An 18,565-nucleotide genomic window follows, 5' to 3' on the forward strand; every position below is an offset into this window, starting at 1 on the left:
ACAATTCAACAATAACGATGCCTCAAAAATTCAATTTCTAAACCAACGAAGGAAAAAGAAAAAACAGAACGCCGAAGCTCTGGATGGTAACGTAAGTATTAGAAAAAGAAACAAAACCTGCTCTGCAAGGCGACGATAGAGAAAAATAGAATGCAGAAAACGCAAAAGATCTTCTCGCCCGATGAAATCGATCCCTCTTGAAAGAATTCAATATCTCAGTGCTCTCTCGCTCTCTCCATACCTGCTTTTTTTCCCCCGAATAATTATGGGGAGAGAGAGAGGCTTCTGGAGAGAGGAGAAAGGAGAGCGATAGTGAATTCGAATATGTGGAGGTTCTTTCTTCCTTCTTCTGTGGAGGCTCTTCTTCTTGCAGCTCTCGCACTGTGGAAGTAGAGAGACTCAAAGGAAACAATGGCTAGTAACATGGTATAGGTGAGAGAGATAGTGAATTCGAATCCGTGGAGGTTCTTTCTTCTTTCTTCTTGCAGCTCTCGCACTGTGGAAGAAGAGAGACTGAAAGGAAACAAAGGAGACGAGGCGGTTCAAATCTTTTAAACATAAAATAGACTCCAGAAACGATTAGATAATGAAGATCGATCTGAAACGTTGAAGAAGTGGATTTTCTTTCCCACTTTAAGGGGAATTAAGTGATATAAATCATCTAATTACTTAATTAATTAATTACTTAAATAATTTAAATTAGCTTATTAATTAATTATTTAATATAATATATCTAATTAATCAATTAAAATCAATGATTTTTTTTACCAATTACTTTCCATTCTTTCACTATGTCAATGAACAATAAACAATAAAATAAATTCCTAAAGAGTCGTCCAAAGAGTTATTACCAATTTTTTTTTCCGTAGAATGGCCCAAAACAATTCTTTTGCCCTAACTTAAATTACATAATTAATTAGTTAATTAATTTCTTATCCACTTAATTAAATAATAATAATAATTAATTAGTTGCATAACAATCAATTACTTAATTTACTATTGTATTTTATTATTTAATTACCTAACTAATTCGTTAATTACATAAATCAATTAGTACCTTAATTATCTATGAGTTAATTATTATTTGATTAGTTAGTTATGTTGATTTCTAGGGCCTACACATAAACACAAAGGTACCAAGGGAATGATAGAAGAGAAGAACTCTAGCTCTTGGAAGTGAGGACAGAATAGACCATTGAGAAGAGAGAGGACACCAGCTTGCATAGTTATAATTATATACCATCTCTATAAAAGTTCTCCCTATATACTAGGAATGCAACCCCTACACATATGGTTGTCTTTTAACAATCCCCCTTTCCCCCTGTTTGTAACTCCACATTGCAAATAATCTTGGCAAAAAAACTTGTTTTTGAAAAAGAAATTTCGATTGCATTAATTTGATGCATCTTCTTCTTCTTCACAACTTGTTTGTAGTCTTCATCTTGCTCCATCTTTTCTCCCTCTTACTTAGATATTCTAACCACATAAAACTTGATTACCACAATACGTGGAATTCTTCATTGTTGGTTACCTCTATCTTGTACTTCTTCTACTTCTCCCCTTCAAGCTAAGGATGTCTTTGTTCTTTACCAAGATACCCAACTTGCATAACATAATAGTGATAAAAGAAAAATTACTTCTAGCCATACAACAAAACTCCATATACAAGTATTATTATTAGATCGTGAGAAGAACACTAGACTAAATTACATGTAGCCACTTGTGCTTGTGTTGTTTAGCTTCATCGATCTCTCTAATTCTTAAGGTTGCTGCTAGATTAAGCCTTTAGCATTAAGGGATAAGAATATGACATTTTGTTCTCTTGATTGATTTCGATTCTTTTAATTTGAATTGTTTCTAAGTTGTTTTTTTTAAAAAAAATTTCGTTATACTCAACCCCCCCCCCCCCTAATCCTTGTTCACGGAGCATAAAAGTAGATTAATCACTCTTCGTGGGATCGATCCTTACTCGCACTTCTACATATATTTTTAGGAGTATAGGTTTTATTTTTGGTTGCCGGCGGCAACACACCAAATATTGGTGCCGTTGCCAGGGTCTGATTCTAATTGATTTCTTTTGTGTTCTTGTGATACTTATTTCGTTCTTGAAAAAAAAATTCCTGATTTATTTTTCATGTTTTATTAGAGTTCCCTTGATTGTTTATGACAATATCTCGATCTTCTAATCAAGGTGATTTGCAGTGAGATCCAGAAATAGAAAGAACTTTACGTAGGTTAAGGAGAGAAACTCGGAGGAATTCTATAGAGAACAATCTAGCTCTTGATTCCCCATTTGATAGTGAATCTGATTTAGAGGCGGATGAAGTCATGGCTGGATATTGAACTTTGAAAGAGCTTGCAACCCCTGATTTGAATCAATAACCCTTATGCATAACGTTCCCTACTTTAGATGCTACTACTACGTTTGAATTAAAATTTGGACTGATACATCTCTTGCCCACTTTTCATGGTCTTGCAGGTGAAGATCCTCACAAGCATCTAAAGGAATTCATGTGGTATGCAAGAGTATGAAACCCATGGGGGTGACTGAAGAGGAAATTAAATTACAAGCCTTTTTGTTTTCTTTGAAGGATTCGGCTAAGGATTGACTCTATTATCTACCCTCTGGGAGTATTACCACATGGGGCGAGATGAAGAGATTGTTTTTGGAGAAATATTTCCCAGCTTTAAGGGTGGCCAACATTTGGAAAGAAATTTGTGGTGTAAGGTAGCATAATGGAGAGTCCCTACACGAATATTGGGAACGTTTCAAAAAATTATGTGCAAGCTGCCCCCATCATCAGATTAGCGAGCAACTTCCTATCCAGTATTTCTATGAGGGCCTTCTACCCACTGATAGAAGCATGATTAATGCTGCTAGTGGAGGAACTTTGGTGGATAAAACTCCCGAGGCCACGAGAAACTTGATTGTAAATATGGCGACCAATTCTCAACAATTTGGCACTAGGCTTGACCTTCCATCTAAGAATGGTAATGAAGTTAATATTTCCTCCCTTGAATAACAAATTGCGAGTATAACTTCTCTTGTTCATCAATGCCTGTAGGAAATACGCAAACATCGAAGGCTCGTGGGATTTTTTCAGTAGTAGGGCATCCAACCGATATGTGCCCAACTCTTCAAGAGGAGCCCAGTGAGCAAGTGAATGCGGTGGGTGGTTATCCTAGACCACCGCAAAGGAAGTATGATCCCTATTCGAACACGTATAACATGGGATGGAGGGATCATCCCAACCTTAGCTATGGGAATCCACAAGTTAATCAGCCTGCGACTCAAAATCACCCAAGTTACTAGCAATATAGGCAGCCATATCCCCTTAGACAACAACCGGGCCAAACTTCCAATTCTAGTATGTCTTTAGAAGATATTGTTAAATCTCGTGCAACTAATAATTTGCAATTTCAATATTAGACAAGGGCTAGTATTCAAAGTTTGGACAATCAGATGGGTCAGATGGCAACCACAATTAGTCGGCTAGAGGCACAAAGTTCGGGGAAATTACCCACTCAAACGGTAATAAATCCAAGAGAAAATAAAAGTACAATCATTTTGAGAAGTGGTAAAGAAGTTGAGATTCCGGTAAAGGCAGCCCATGCATCGTCGAAGCAAGAAAAAGAGGAAAACGTCGTTGCAGACAGGAACGTTCCAGATGATGATGATGTACCTAAGAGTAATTTCCACCTCCTTCTGATTATAAACCAGTTCCTCCTTTTCCTTAGGCTTTGACAAATTCTAGAAAATATGAGCAAAATAAAGATTTATATGAGATTTTCCGTAGATGTGAGGTAAATATTCCACTTTTAGATGCTATTAAACAAGTGCCTCGTTATGCTAAATTTCTGAAAGAACTGTGCACAATTAAAAGGAAACAAAAAATTAAAGGATGTGACAAGGAGAGAGTAGGGGACAATGTTTATGCAATTATTCAATGAAAACTCCCTGTGTAGTGAAAAGATCCAGGTATGTTTACTATCCCTTGTATGTTAGGTAACATTGGATTTGAGAAGGCCATGATAGATTTAGGTGCTTCGATTAATGTCATGCCATAATCTATATATGCTTCTTTGAAACTTGGGACTTTGAATAAAACTAGTGTTGTGATTTAATTGGCTAATAGATCCAATGCCTATCCTAAGGGTGTAATTGAGGATGTTCTTGTGCAAGTTACTTATTTGATTTTCCCTACTGATTTCTATGTGCTTGATATGAAAATGGTGACCAAACTGCTCCTATTTTGTTAGGAAGACCATTCTTAAAGACATCCAAGACTAAGATAGATGTTCATAGTGGCACACTTACCATGGAATTTGATGATGAAATTGTTAAGTTTGATGTTTATGATGCCATGAAATATCCCGGTGATGGTAATCCTATTTTTTCTATTGATGTGATTGATTCTTTCGCACATGATGGAAAAGATGAAATGGAAGTTGCCATTAGTAAGCATCTTGAGAAAGAGAATGAGGAGTTAGCCTTCAGTTTTGATTTGCAGGAAACTGTTGCAGTGTTGAATGATATTCCATAGTTACAACAGTTAGGTAACGATCTTTATATTGCAATACCAGTTTCTAATGAGAGGCCTTTACCCTATGTTTTGCAAGCTCCCACTCCAGATATGAAGCCTCACCACAGTCACCTCAAGTACGTTCCTTGGAGATAGAGGAACGTTACCAGTGATCATCTTCAATATACTTAGTGCACCTCAAAAAGAAAAGCATGTGCATGATGAACTTCATTTGCAGGAAATGTTCCATGAGGAGCAATTGCTCTCCGCGAGTGTGACATTACCTTGGTATGTGAATATTGTAAATTATTTGGTTACTAATATGTTACCTCCTGATTTGTCTAGGGCTCAAAGAGTTAAAGTCAAGAGTGATGCCAAATACTATGTGTGGGATGACCCATAATTACAGAAGCATTGAGTTGAGCCAATGACAATAAACAAAGGTGCTACATGGGAGGAAACCCAAGGGGAGTTCATTCCTTTTTCTTTCTATTTTTTCATTTATATTTGGATTATTTTTCCTTTTCTTAACTTTTCACCTTACAATGGAGACAATGTACGTTCTAAGTGTAGGGGAGGGGGATTTAGGTTGTGTTTCAATTCAATTTTTTTTAAATTCTTTATTTTTTTGTGTTTTTTAATGATTTTTTGGTTGTGTATGTCATGAGCGAGATTAAATTAGGCTCTTGAAAGATTCATAACATGATTGAATAAGTAATCTTCCAATTGAGAATGAATTAGTCTAGTTATTTTCTTAGAGGATGGTAGTGACTAAATTTGGTAGAGAAAAGCCGGTGAAATTTTGAGCCTTTAGATTGACACATCCATATCAGTCTCACTATTTTCTTTCATGAGAGATAATCTTCCATGGATTTGTTTCTCTAGAACTTGCCTTGATTCTCTTTGAGGTCACATTGACACATGCATGCATGAACATGATTAAGGCCCTCTTTGTGATAAGCTACATAAGCCAAATAACCTACCTTGTAATTAATTGCATTTCCTTTTGTTGAACCCCTTTGAGATTTATTGGTTTTTTTTTTGTGTGAACCCACATTACAAGATTTGAACCTGAAAAAAAGAAAGAAAAAAAGCCTTTACCCATGCCGTAGAGCTACAGGAGCATTGTTCATCATTATGGTTCGTATGGGTGAGTGTGGGGGTGTCTGGTTTTGTGGTATGGCTATGACCGGTGAAATGGAACATGTTTTCATCCTAAATTCATGAGTTCCATTGTTAGTAAAAAACGAAAAGGTGAAGAGAAAAATAGAAGAAGAAAAGAAGTGATGGAGGGAATGGCTTTTAAAGTTACAAATTGTCCGTGTTCATAATTCTTCCTAAAATTCCAAGAAAGGGGTATATTTATACAAGATAGATACTAATTGAAGAAGATGCTGAGTGGAGTGATTGGTTTTACATGTCTAATATATTAGAGCTTGAGTTAATTTATTTTTGCTCCACTAGTTTCGATGGTTTTTGAGATACATTCCCAAATATTTCCCGCCCTGATCCTAAACCCCATTACAACCCTCGAAAAGTCCTTATGATTTGTTTTATGCATGTGATCTGAGTGGTGGAGAATGAGAAGACATGCAAGCCTATGGTAAATCATTTTCATTGGAATGAATTTGAGAGAAACACATACCCTTCAAACAAATGAGAGTCGAGTGTTTATTTCTGTGAGGGTCTACTTATTTAGTTTACTCCATCTTTGAATGAAAATGCTTACTAAGTAATTTTAAGTTGTTTAAGAATATTTGTTCAGGATAAGTTATGAGTTTTGAAGAGCTTGGTTGTTTTATGTTGATGGCGTCACAACCTTGGTGTTTTTGGGAAAGTGAATTTGAGTTTTGCCTAAGGACGAGCAAAAGCTAAGTGTGGGGGAATTTGATGAGAATGCAAAATGTCATATTCTTATCGCTTAATTCTTAGGCTTTTATAATTATTTGGTGCCTAAATATACTCATTATTCATATATTTTGATTTAGGATACGAATGGAAGCGTTAAGTGCAAAACGAAGTTAATTGGGTGATTCTGGACAGTTTCAAGATTGCTCCGTAATATGGGCATAACTCTCTAATATGAGCTATGATGGAGATGATTCAAGATGCTATAAAATTCCAAGAAAACTTTATACAACTTTAATATTTCGAATTTTGATCAATACGGGATGCATCTGGGTCAAAACCAGGCTTGAAGTCGCGGCACATGCATTCTGACCTAGATCGGATGCATGAAAAGAAAAACTCTAAACTGGGAGAAAGAATGGGAATAAAAGGAGAAAAGGAGTTCGGCACCCCTGGCCTCATTTTCTATTCTCTAGCTTTTCCTCTCTCTTTTCTATATTTTTTTCCTTCAGATTTCTTCATGGCCCTGCATGGCTAAACTTTCAGACTTGGTCAAAGGAAACTGAAGCCTCGGTATCAATACAACTGTGAGATCTGATTTATTTTCATCGTTCAATTTATGTTTTGAGGATCTGATGTTCTTCTGAAATTTTGGTTCATGATTGTCTCGTTTAATCCCTAGGAGGCATACTAGTTTATTACTCGTTGTAATCAACTGCTAGGTTAGATGTCAAATCCATAATTGCTTGTCTCTCTAACTTGTGAAGCAATCGAGATTTGATGATTTGGTGCGTAAGAAATTATTAGATATTGAGAAGAACACTGGACTAAATTAAATGCAACCGCTTGTGCTTGTGTTGTTTAGCTTCATCAATCGCTCTAATTCTTAAGGTTGCTGCTATATTAAACCTTTAGCACTTGTCTTGGGTTGTTGAGTAGTTAGGGTGAATTGGGTCACTTGTTTTCTAATTAACTACGAAAGGAGAGATAGGAAGATAGTTCCAACGGTGAATATTCAAGTGCGAATTGACATATGCTTGCATTGATGATCAGTTGTAGAATTCCAATGGTGGAAGTTGACTTAGACCAATGTTTATTGTCTTGATTGATTTCGATTCTTTTAATTTGAATTGTTTCTAAGTTGTTTTTTTAAAAAAGTCTTTTCATTAAACAAACCCCCCCCCCCCCCCCCCCCCCCCCCCCATCATTTTTCACGGAGCTTAAAAGTGGACTAATCACTCTTCGTGAGATCGATGCTTACTCACACTGGTACATATATTTTTAGGAGTATAGGTTTTCTTTTTGGTTGCCCGCAATAGCACACCAAATTTTGGCGCCGTTGTCGGGGACAAATTCTAGTAGATTTTTTTTGTGCTTATTGTGATCCTTATTTCGTTCTTGAAAAAAAAATTCCTGATTTGTTTTTCATGTTTTATTAGAATTCCCTTGATTGTTTATGACTGTATGTTGATCTTCTAATCAAGGTGATTTGCAGTGCGATCCAGAAATAGAAAGAACTTTGCGTAGGTTAAGGAGAGAAACTCGGAGGAATTTTGAAGAGAACAATCTAGCTCTTGATTCCCCATTTGATAGCGAATCTGATTTAGAGGAAGAGGAAGTCATGGCTGGAAATCTAACTTTTAAAGAGCTTGCAACCCCATATTTGAATCAACAACCCTTATGCATAACGTTCCCTACTTTAGATGCTACTACTATGTTTGAATTAAAATCTGGACTAATACATCTCGTGCCCACTTTTCATGGTGTTGCAGGTGAATATCCTCACAAGCATCTACAGGAGTTTCATGTGGTATGCATGAGTATGAAACCCACGGGGGTGACTGAAGAACAAATTAAATTACGAGCCTTTCGGTTTTCTTTGAAGAATTCGGCTAAGGATTGGCTCTATTATCTACCCTCCGGGAGTATTACCACATGGTGCGAGATGAAGAGACTGTTTTTGGAGAAATATTTCCCAACTTCAAGGGAGGCCAACATTCGGAAAGAAATTTGTGGTGTAAGGCAGCATAATGGAGAGTCCCTACACGAATAATGGGAACGTTTCAAGAAATTATGTGCAAGTTGACCCCATCATTAGATTAGCAAGCAGCTTCTTATCCAGTATTTCTATGAGGGCTTTCTACTCACTGATAGGAGAAGGATTGATGCTGCTAGTGGAGGAGATTTGGTGGATAAAACTCCCGAGGCCGCAAGAAACTTGATTGAAAATATGGCGGCCAATTCTCAAAAATCTGGCGCTAGGCTTGACCTTCCATTTGAGAATGTTAATGAGGTAAATATTTTCTCCCTGGAACAAAAAATTTCAAGTATAATTTCTCTTGTTTTTCAAATGGCTGTAGGTAATACATAAACAACGAAGGTTTGTGGGATTTGTTTAGTAGTAAGGCTTCCAACTGATATGTGCCCAACTCTTCAAGAGGAGCCCACTGAGCAAGTGAATGTGGCAAGTGGTTATCTTGGACCACCGCAAAGGAAGAATGATCCCTATTTGAACACAAATAACATGGGATGGAAGGATCATCCTGTTACGGTCCCGGGTCAAGAGTCAAGTAACACGGTGTGGGATTTGTTAATCCAGCACTTGTACAGAGTTGTTGGACTTGATAAGGAGGGTGAATGCTCCCTTCTTTGGATGATCTTCCACACGTGATCAGTTCCCCTTTTTATGTATCCACTCTAGTGCTAAGTTATAGCTAGAATTGAATTAATTCACATGGAGAAAAGACTAGAAGAGATACCTTTTGTCGCTCACAGAAACCAGGGTTTCAACCCTGGTTTCGTTGCTACTCGTGCTAGGATTGAAGTCCTAGCTTATGTGTAGCCCTTGGCTCACCTTGGTGGACATTGATGCTAGGTTTCCATGATGCTTCCAAGCTAGGAAGAGATGCACCAGACCTTCACGTGGAAGAACCAAAAAATCCTTCCTTTTTCAGCTCGTCAATAGGGTTAGAGCCCTTGCTGGCTGTTGACGCTGAGAAGGAGGGAAGACCCTCTCTTTGGGCTTGGAAAAGGGGCAGGAAGCTCCTCTTCCAGCTATGGATGATGGAGGATGAAGGTGGATGAAGATGGATGGCAATGGAGGGTGAAGGATACGTTGGATTATTGGAGTAAACCCTAAACTCGAGATCAAGAGGTGATCTCAGCCTGTTTACACTAGGATATTCTAAAATCTCAAAGCTTGCCTCATTCATTCATTCTTTCCCTTTAAATAGATCACGTCATGGAGTTTTAGGGTTAGGGTTACAATAATTCCCATAATGTCCCTACATATAAAAGTAATTAGAGATAACTCCTACTTAAAAAAATATAAGAAATAAATCCTACTCAAAGTAATATAAGAAATAAATCATACTCAAAGTAATATAAGAAATAAATCCTATTGAGTGAGTTGTTGTTGCCTTCTTCGTTGTGTGACTCGGTGTGCTATTGAGTCCACAACATCTGCCTCCCCTTAGAGAAAGAACTTGTCCTCAAGCTCAAAAGCTGGATCGACTTGTTTGAAGATGTCCACACGTTCCCATGTTGTAGCGTCGGAGTCAGTGTCCGTCCACTGAAAGAGAATCTCCCAATGGTCATTGGTCAGTCGAGCGTGTAACACCGCAGCTAAGAATAAACTTGCCATTATCAACTGGTGGTAGGAATGGAGTGGATGTAGGCTGCACCCTGGAATGTGGCTTCAAAAGAGAGACATGAAACACATCATGAAGTTTGGCCGTGTCGGGTAATTTGAGCTAATAGGCAACTGGTCCCACTCGTCGAAAAATGGGGAACGACCCAAAAACTCTGAGAGAGAGCTTATGTCATGGAGGTCCCGCAAGAGACTGCTGACGGTAGGGCTGGACCCGTAGCCACACATAATCCCCAACCTCAAAGAGACCTCACGATGGCCTTTGTCGTAGACATCTTTCATCCGAACTAGGGCGCGTCGTAGCCGTTCTGTGATATTTTGTAGCAGCAGATCCCGATTCATGAGTGCCTGATCAATCACATCCACGCGGGTGGACCCTGGAATGTACGAGAGAAGGCGAGGTGGATCCCGGCCATACATAACCCGAAAAGGAGGGGATTGCAAGGCAGAGTGGAATGAAGTGTTGTAACAGTATTCGGCCCACGGAAGCCATTGAACCCATTGCCACGGACGATCAGCCACCAAGCACCATAGATACATCTCGATGGTGCGGTTCACCACCTCTGTCTGCCCGTCTGTCTGCGGATGATAGGCGGAGGAGAACTTCAATTTAGTCCCACTCAAGCGAAAGATTTCCCACCAAAAGGTGCTCATGAAAACTGCATCTCGGTCACTCACAATGGATTCTAGAATGCCATGTAAGCGGACTATCTGCTCCAGGAAAGTCTAACCAACCCGTGTTGCTGTATAAGGATGTGCCAACGGTATAAAATGTCCGTACTTGGAGAATCTATCGACCACCACGAAAAGTATGGATTTGTCGGAGGACATGGGTAGACCTTCCACAAAATCCATCAAAATGTCGGCCCAAACCTGAGTAGGAAGGGCCAGAGGCTGGATAAGACCAGCTGGACTCAAGTGTTCGACTTTGTTGCGTTGGCAGACCTGACAATCACCCACATAAGTAGCAATAAAGGGCTTCATGGCTTGCCAGTAAAAATCAGCTTGAATTCTGTGCTAGATCTTCTGTATACCCTCGTGTGTACTGTCATGGTAGGCTGAGAGAATAGCTGGAATCAACTCGGACTCAGGTAGAAGAAAAAGCCGTTGTTTGTAATAAATAAGTGAATCCTGGATGGACCACTTCGAATTCATTGTCCCTTCTGAAATCTTCTGATGCAGTTCCTGTAGTGTAGGGTCAGTGGCATGTGCATGTCTCATCAAGTCAAGGATGAGAAATCTCGGCTGGCTGATCAAATAGACCGACTTCTTATCCTCAAAACACCGTGACAAGGCGTCTGCCGCCTTATTCAATCTCCCTGCACGATATTCCACCGAGAAGTCAAACCCCAACAACTTATTGATCTAGTGTTGTTGTGGCGTCGTCGTCGTCAAATACTGTTCCAGTAGGAATTTAAGGCTATAGTGATCCGTGCGTATGAGAAAAGCCCGGCCCCATAGATAAGGCCTCTAATGTTGGACCGCCTTAGCCAACCCAATCAATTCTCGCTCATAGGCTGCCAACTTGTTATGACGGACTACCAACTATCTGCTAAAATAAGCAATAGGATGGCCCAACTGCTGTAAAACGACCCCAATGCTCATGCTCGAAGCGTCACACTCTACACAAATAATTTGTCAAAGTTGGGAAGCTATAATACTGGTGTGGATGCGAGAACAGATTTTAGTGCCGCAAACGACTGGTGGCCTCCTCATTCTAAAGGAAGGAATTTTTCTTGAGCAGACTGGTCAATGGTGCTGCCACCGGCCCATAGTTCTGAATAAATTTGCGGTAGTAGCCCGCATGACCCAAAAAATCCCGTAATGCAGAACAAGACTGTGCCTTCGGCGACTCATGAATAACTCGGATCTTCTCGGGATCCACCGTAACCCCCTCATGTGAGATAATGTGTCCCAGATAAGCCACATGTGAAGCCGCTAAAGAACACTTGGAATGTTTTAAATAGAGTTGATGTGCTCGTAACAAGTCAAAAACAATCCTCAAGTGTGCCAAGTGCTACTCAACCGACTTGCTATATATAAAAATATCATCGAAAAACACAAGGACAAAATTTTGAAGATAGGGGCTAAATTCCTCGTTCATCAAAGCTTGAAAAGTGGAGGGTGCATTGGATAACCCGAACAACATGACGACGAACTCAAAGTGGCCATGATGTGTGCGGAACGCCATCTTCTCGATATCAGAGGGGTGCATCCGGACCTGATGGTATCCTGAACGTAGGTCGAGTTTAGTGAATAACCACAACCCATGTAACTCATCTAGGAGCTCATCCACTATCGGAATCAGAAACTTGTCTTTCACTGTCAGCACGTTCAACTCCCGATAATCCACGTAGAATCTCCATGTCCCATCATGTTTCTTCACAAGTAAGACGGGTGAAGAGAACGGGGAGCGACTGGGACGAATAAGACCCTGTTTCAACATCTCCTGGCACTGATGCTCTATCTCGCCCTTTTGAAGGTGTGGGTAATGGTATGGTCGCACGACCACTACCTCAGATCCTGGTTTCAAACAGATCCTATGGTCATAGTGCCTCAGGGGAGGCAATCCCAAAGGCTCCTGGAAGAGGTCAGAAACCTCCTCAACCAGACCATCACTAGTACTGTCAGGCTGTTCCTGTGTCTACAAAGTGTGCATGCGGTGGGCCCTATCCACCTGACAGCCTAGTAAGAGCACCCAACTCCCTGCCAAATCAAAGCTCATGGTTAAAGCCGAAAAGTCCCACAAAATGGACCCCAACGTTTGTAACCATTTAATGCCTAATACCATATCAAATCCAGCAAGGGGAATAACAAAAAAATCAGCATTAAATGAAGTAGAGCCAATGGAAAAAGTTACCGTGTTACTAATCCCATAGCTAGGGACCTTCTTGCCATTGGCCACTGAGACGGTGGCTATCGGATGAGGGTGTATCTGGAGCTGGAGGTGCTATGCGGCTGTCAAACTCAAAAAAATGTGTGTACTCCCCAAGTTGACTAGTCCCACCAATTCTCGGTCAATGACATAAGCTCGGACTTGCATTGTGTTAGGCGATTTCTGCCCAATAATAGCATGCAAACATATCTCCGGTGGTTCCTCCTCGATAGTATCATCAGGCTCCTCTGGATCCTCTGAATCTACCACCTCGAGCCAAAACAATCGTTTACATTGGTGCCCCACCCGATACTGCTCATCGCAGTTATAACATAAAGTTTTGGACCGTCGTTCAGCCATCTCGGCACTCATTAATTTTTTAATAAAGTTTGGTAGGGCGGGGATCGATTACCTGAGTCATAGTCGGAGTGTGTATGGAGGATGGTGCTGCTGGAGATGCCCCATGAGATGAAGTATAGTGGTGCCCTTGCCAAGTGTTCCTCTCACCCGACCAACCAGGCTTACGTTGTTGCAACTATTGTCGTTGTTCCATTGCTCGGGCCATATTCATTGCATGAGCTATTTCTGTAGGCATAACGAGTTCCACCTCTAGCTGTAAATACTCATTGAGACCTGCTGTGAATAGGGAGACCTGTTGGTCAACCAATACCCTCTCACCCACACGAGCCAACTTTTCCTGGAATAGTTTTTTATATTGTTCCACAAAACCAGTTTGTCACAATGGGACTAACTCCCCTAGGGGGATGCTGTTGGCAGGAGGGCCAAATCTAACTGTGCATAGATTTTTAAATTCTCCCCAATTCATCCCTAGTCTCTCTTTTTCTACTTGAGTAACCCATAATAGGGCTTCATCTATCATATGGAAAGAGGCTAGTTGCACCTTATCCCATTCAGTAGTCCCTTGGTTTAAAAAAATAAATTCACATCTATGCAACCAAATTAAGGGATCAACTGAACAATTGAAAGAGGGAAAATCTAACTTGGTGTACCTTGGAACTGTGCCTCCATGTTGGGGTCTTTTGTTAGGTTCTTCCTGAGCCATGGATCGAGTCACCCTTCTTTCCTCTCTTCCCTCCATATTGAATCTTGACGCTGGAAGAGGATTCTTGTTTCTTGAACGTGGAATGATGGAAATAGAAATGGAATGCTTGAGCTTTGAAGGAAGCTCGACCTGGACCTCAGAGGGAGAATCCAACCTAGACCTTTGAGGGAGAATCTGACCTGTTTAATTCTAATTTTCTCAATACTTACTTTCCTTCACCTTGACGTCCCCATAAATAGGGTAGAGGACGGAAATACAAATTAGACCCATGGGTCAATTTGTTCATGCCATATTACATCTAAACCAAACCAAACCAAATGGAATTACATTAAAAGTAAATTGATATAATTTAATTCCTATGCCTATGGATAACTCGTGATGCTATGGAGTCCATAACATCACCCCCTCCTGGAGAAAGAGCTTGTCCTCAAGCTCGAAGAAGGGGTAGAGGGTTTGGAATGCGTCTAATGGCTCCCATTTCATGTCATTGGGATCAACATCAGCCCATTGCACTAGGATCTCCCAATCACCGTGAATGTGGCGAGCCTGTAACACTTGTGCTGGAGTAGAAAGGATACGTCCCCCATGTAGTGATGGCAGAGGTGTGTGCAGCAAGGGAGAGTCACCTTGGAAGGCCTTCAGTTGGGAGACGTGAAACACATTGTGAATCTTGGCCTCTAGCGGAAGTTGCAAGCTGTAGACAACTGTACCAATGCGGTCCATTACCTGCAAGGGACCATAATACTTCGGAGAGAGCTTGTGATGTTTGGAGGCTGTCAGTGACAACTGCCTGTCGTGTTGGAGACGCAGCCATACATAATCTTCTGGAGAAGAGAAGACTTCCTGGTGCTTCTTGTCATAATAAAATTTTATAGTATTATGGGCCTCCTGGAGATGAGTGCGCACCTCAGTGAGCAAGGTGTCTCTTTCTGCTAATGCTTGGTCCAAAGTGGCAAACTTGGAGGCACCTGGTTCATATGATAAAAGGCTGGGTGGGTCTCTACCATATACTACCTTGAATGGGGTAGTTCCGAGTGCGCTGTGGTAGGAGGTGTTGTAATAGAATTCAGCCCAGGCGAGCCACTTAACCCACCGTTTAGGTGAGTCCCCCACGAAACAATGAAGATACATCTCAATTGTTCGGTTGACGACCTCTGTCTTACCATCAGTCTACAGATGGTAGGCGGAAGAGAATGCTAACATTGTGCTCTGTAGCTTGAATAGTTCTTTCCAGAATGTACTGGTAAAGATGACATATCTATCACTGGTAATGGAAGTAGGCATCCCATGTAAGCGGACAATATTATCCATAAAGAGCTGAGCTACGTGAGCTGCAGTGTAAGGATGCACCAGAGGTATGAAATGGCCATACTTTGAAAAATGATCAACCACTACAAAGATAATGGATTTGCCGGACGATGAGGGAAGGCCATCGCGATGAAGTCCATGGAAATATTTGACTAGACTTGTGACGGTAGCTGAAGAGGTTGGAGCAACCCAGCTGAACTTAATGATTCAGCTTTATTCCATTGACAAATCTGACAAGCCGCCACATAATTGGCTATACTGCGCTTCATACCCCTCCAATAAAATTCCCGACTTATCCAGAAATATAATTTTTGTCGGCCCTCATGTGTACTATCATGGAAGGAGGCTAAAATGTTGTGAATAAGTGGTGACGTGTGGTGTAGAAAGATCCGGTTTTTGAAGAGGACCAGACTATCCTGAACTGTCCAATCTTTTTTCGATCTCCCCTGCTGGATCTCATGATATAAAGCGATAATTTTTGGGTACTGGTGTGTCTCTTCCCGAATAGAATCCAACAAGAGATCTCTAGGTTGACTAATGGCATGTAATTGCAGCTCTGGAATGTCTCGGCGAGATAAAGCATCAACCCCTACATTCAAACTCCCAGGTTTATACTCCACTGTAAAGTCAAACCCCATAAGTTTACTTAACCAATGTTGCTGCGGTGAGATAGTGAGGAGCTGTTCAAGCAAATACTTGAGGCCGCAATGATCAGTGCGAATCAGAAATGAGTGCCCCCAGAGATAAGGCCGCCATTGCTATATTGCTTTAGCTAAACCGATTAGTTCCCTCTCATAAGCTTCTAATTTGGGGTGGTGGTGGCCAAGTTGGCGGCTAGAATAAGCGATCGGGTGTCCCTGTTGGTGTAACACTGCACCAATACCGCCCCCCGAAGCATCACATTCCACCACAAATGACCCATTAAAGTTCGGTAACTGCAAAACCGGTGCGGATGATAAGCCCTCTTTCAACTGCTGAAAGCCATGAGCCGCTGTCTCGGACCAGGTAAAGGCATTTTTCTTGAGTAGGTTGTTGAGCGGTGCTCCAATTTGGCCATAGCTGCGAATAAATTTCCTGTAATAACCAACTAGGCCCAAAAATCCCCTTAATGCTGTAATGGAGGTAGGAGGAGGCCAATCTATGACGGCCTGTATCTTACTCTGGTCTACCTTCACCCCAACTACTGAAATAATGTGACCCAAGTACGCCATTTATGAGGTACCCATAGAACATTTGGACTGATTTAAAACCAAATGATGTGAGTGGTTAAGAGTAAATACCTGGTGAAGGTGCTGAAGATGCTCTTCCCAACTGTTGCTATGTACCAAAATATCATAAAAAAATACCAAAACGTATTTCCTCAAGAGAGAGGAAAATACCTCATTCATGATGACTTGGAATGTGGAAGGCGCATTTGAGAGACCAAATGGCATCACGAGGAACTTGAAATGCCGGTGGTGCATGCGGAACACAGTTTTCTCCACATTTGATGGATGAACGTGGATTTGATGATACCCAGACTTCAAATTTAGCTTGGTAAATATAGTAGCACCATGTAACTCATCTAGCAACTCGTCCACCACTGGTATGGGAAACTTGTCTTTAATGGTGTGCGCATTGAGTTGCCTGTAATTCACACAAAACCTCCATGACTTATCATGCTTGCGGACTAGTAATACCGGGGAGGAAAAAGGAGACCTGCTTGCCTTTCAATCTCATCCTTCTTTAAGTGGGGGTAACGATAAGGACGCACCAGTACAGGTTCAATGCCCGTTTTAAAAAAGGTGCGGTGATCACAGTGCCTAATAAGCAGTAGAGCAGTAGCTTCCTGAAAGATATCCTCAAAGGCTGTAACTAATAGAGATAACTTACAATTGTCGGTGTTATGGACCTGGACAGCCTGAAGGGTGTAGGGCACTGGTGCCTGGGTGCCATGCAATGTAATCTGATTGTAGTCCTCTGTGAAGGTCATGGTCAGAGCCTGGAAATCCCATAAAATAGGCCCCAACACTTATAGCCATTTAATTCCCAATACAAAATCAAAATCCTGACAGTGGGATCACCAGGAAATCTGCAATAAATGTGTGTCCTTCAATATCTAAGTTTGTGGCTGGAGAGATGCCCACACTGGTAATTTTAGCCCCATTGGCTACTGAGACAGAAACGCATGTCTGTTGCTAGACGAATAACCCAAGTTGTTCGGCCGCTGGCTAACTGATGAAATTATGTGTACTGCAAAAGTAGATGATGTAATTGGGCTTTAACTTGCATGGTATTAGAACTGCGCAGACCCGTCATGGTATGAAGTGAAATCTTTGGACCCTCTTGGCCTGTCTCCACAATCTCCTCCTCTAGTAGTATGTCCTCACAATCCTCCCACAGACATATACTGAATAATCTTTTGCATAGGTGACCCTATACATATTGTTCATCACAGTTCAACAAAGGCCCTTGGCCTTTCTCTGATCCATTTCTTGTCTGTTCAATTTTTTGTAGGAGCTGGTGGAGTAGAGTTAGAACTGTCTGGGTGCGGTGTTGTACTGGCTCCAGAATGTGGAGGCCCATAATATGGTGCTGGCACAGTGGCATTGTGCCTTCCAGGCCAAGCTGGTTTTCTGACCAGTGAATCCTTCAGAACACGCTGCTTATGCTCATTTGACCTGGCTATATTCATAGCGTGGTCCAAATTTGTAGGACCATGTAATTCAACTTCCAACCGCAGAGCTTCTGTCAAACCAGAAGTAAAGATGTGAACATACTAGGTGTGACTGACAAACTCATTAGCGCGGGCCAAACGTTCCTGAAAGGTCTTTTGATACACCTCTAGATATCAAGTCTGTTTATAATTGATTAATTTTCCCAATGGATTACTACTAGCTGGAGGACCTAACCTGATGATGCATGATTGTCTAAAGGTTTCCCACATGCTCGATGAAGCCGGCGGTGGTGCTCGTATACCACTGTCATCGTGTCGCCGGAGGAGGGCTTGTATGGTGGCATCCATGGATTTGATGGCCTCACGATGGTTAGATGTAGTCTGACGCACTTCTTCCAGGGATTGAGCTTGAACGTCTGTCCTCTGGTGATTATCTTCAACTAATTGCCTCAATTCCTCAGGGGAAGAGGAATCCCCAAGGGTGGACCTGTTTGATACCAAGATGTTAGGTTCTTCCCGAGCCATATATCGAGTCACCCTTCTTTCCTCTCTTCCCTCCATATTGAATCTTGACGTTGGAAGAGGATTCTTGTTTCTTGAACGTGGAATGATGGAAATAGGAATGGAATGCTTGAGCTTTGAA

The 18,565-nt window shown here is 41.2% G+C and overlaps 1 protein-coding gene and 1 non-coding gene across 2 annotated transcripts; both read right to left on the reverse strand.

Moving 5' to 3' along the window:
* Window positions 1-8,364: 8,364 nt before the first annotated feature.
* LOC137957387 (small nucleolar RNA R71) lies at window positions 8,365-8,471 on the reverse strand. The gene has a single exon (XR_011113356.1). It is a non-coding gene; the product is annotated as a small nucleolar RNA R71 (small nucleolar RNA).
* A 7,553-nt stretch (window positions 8,472-16,024) lies between these two features.
* LOC137954854 (uncharacterized mitochondrial protein AtMg00860-like) lies at window positions 16,025-16,477 on the reverse strand. Its single transcript, XM_068801758.1, has one exon. It carries the CDS (start codon window positions 16,475-16,477, stop codon window positions 16,025-16,027), a length of 453 nt encoding a protein of 150 aa, XP_068657859.1.
* Between the last annotated feature and the right edge of the window lie 2,088 nt (window positions 16,478-18,565).

Source organism: Aristolochia californica, unplaced genomic scaffold (assembly GCF_029961685.1).
Source record: "Aristolochia californica isolate CCGP_79_NKW_82.1479 unplaced genomic scaffold, dmAriCali1.0.hap1 SCAF_2, whole genome shotgun sequence".
In the NCBI taxonomy this organism is placed as follows: Eukaryota; Viridiplantae; Streptophyta; class Magnoliopsida; order Piperales; family Aristolochiaceae; genus Aristolochia; species Aristolochia californica.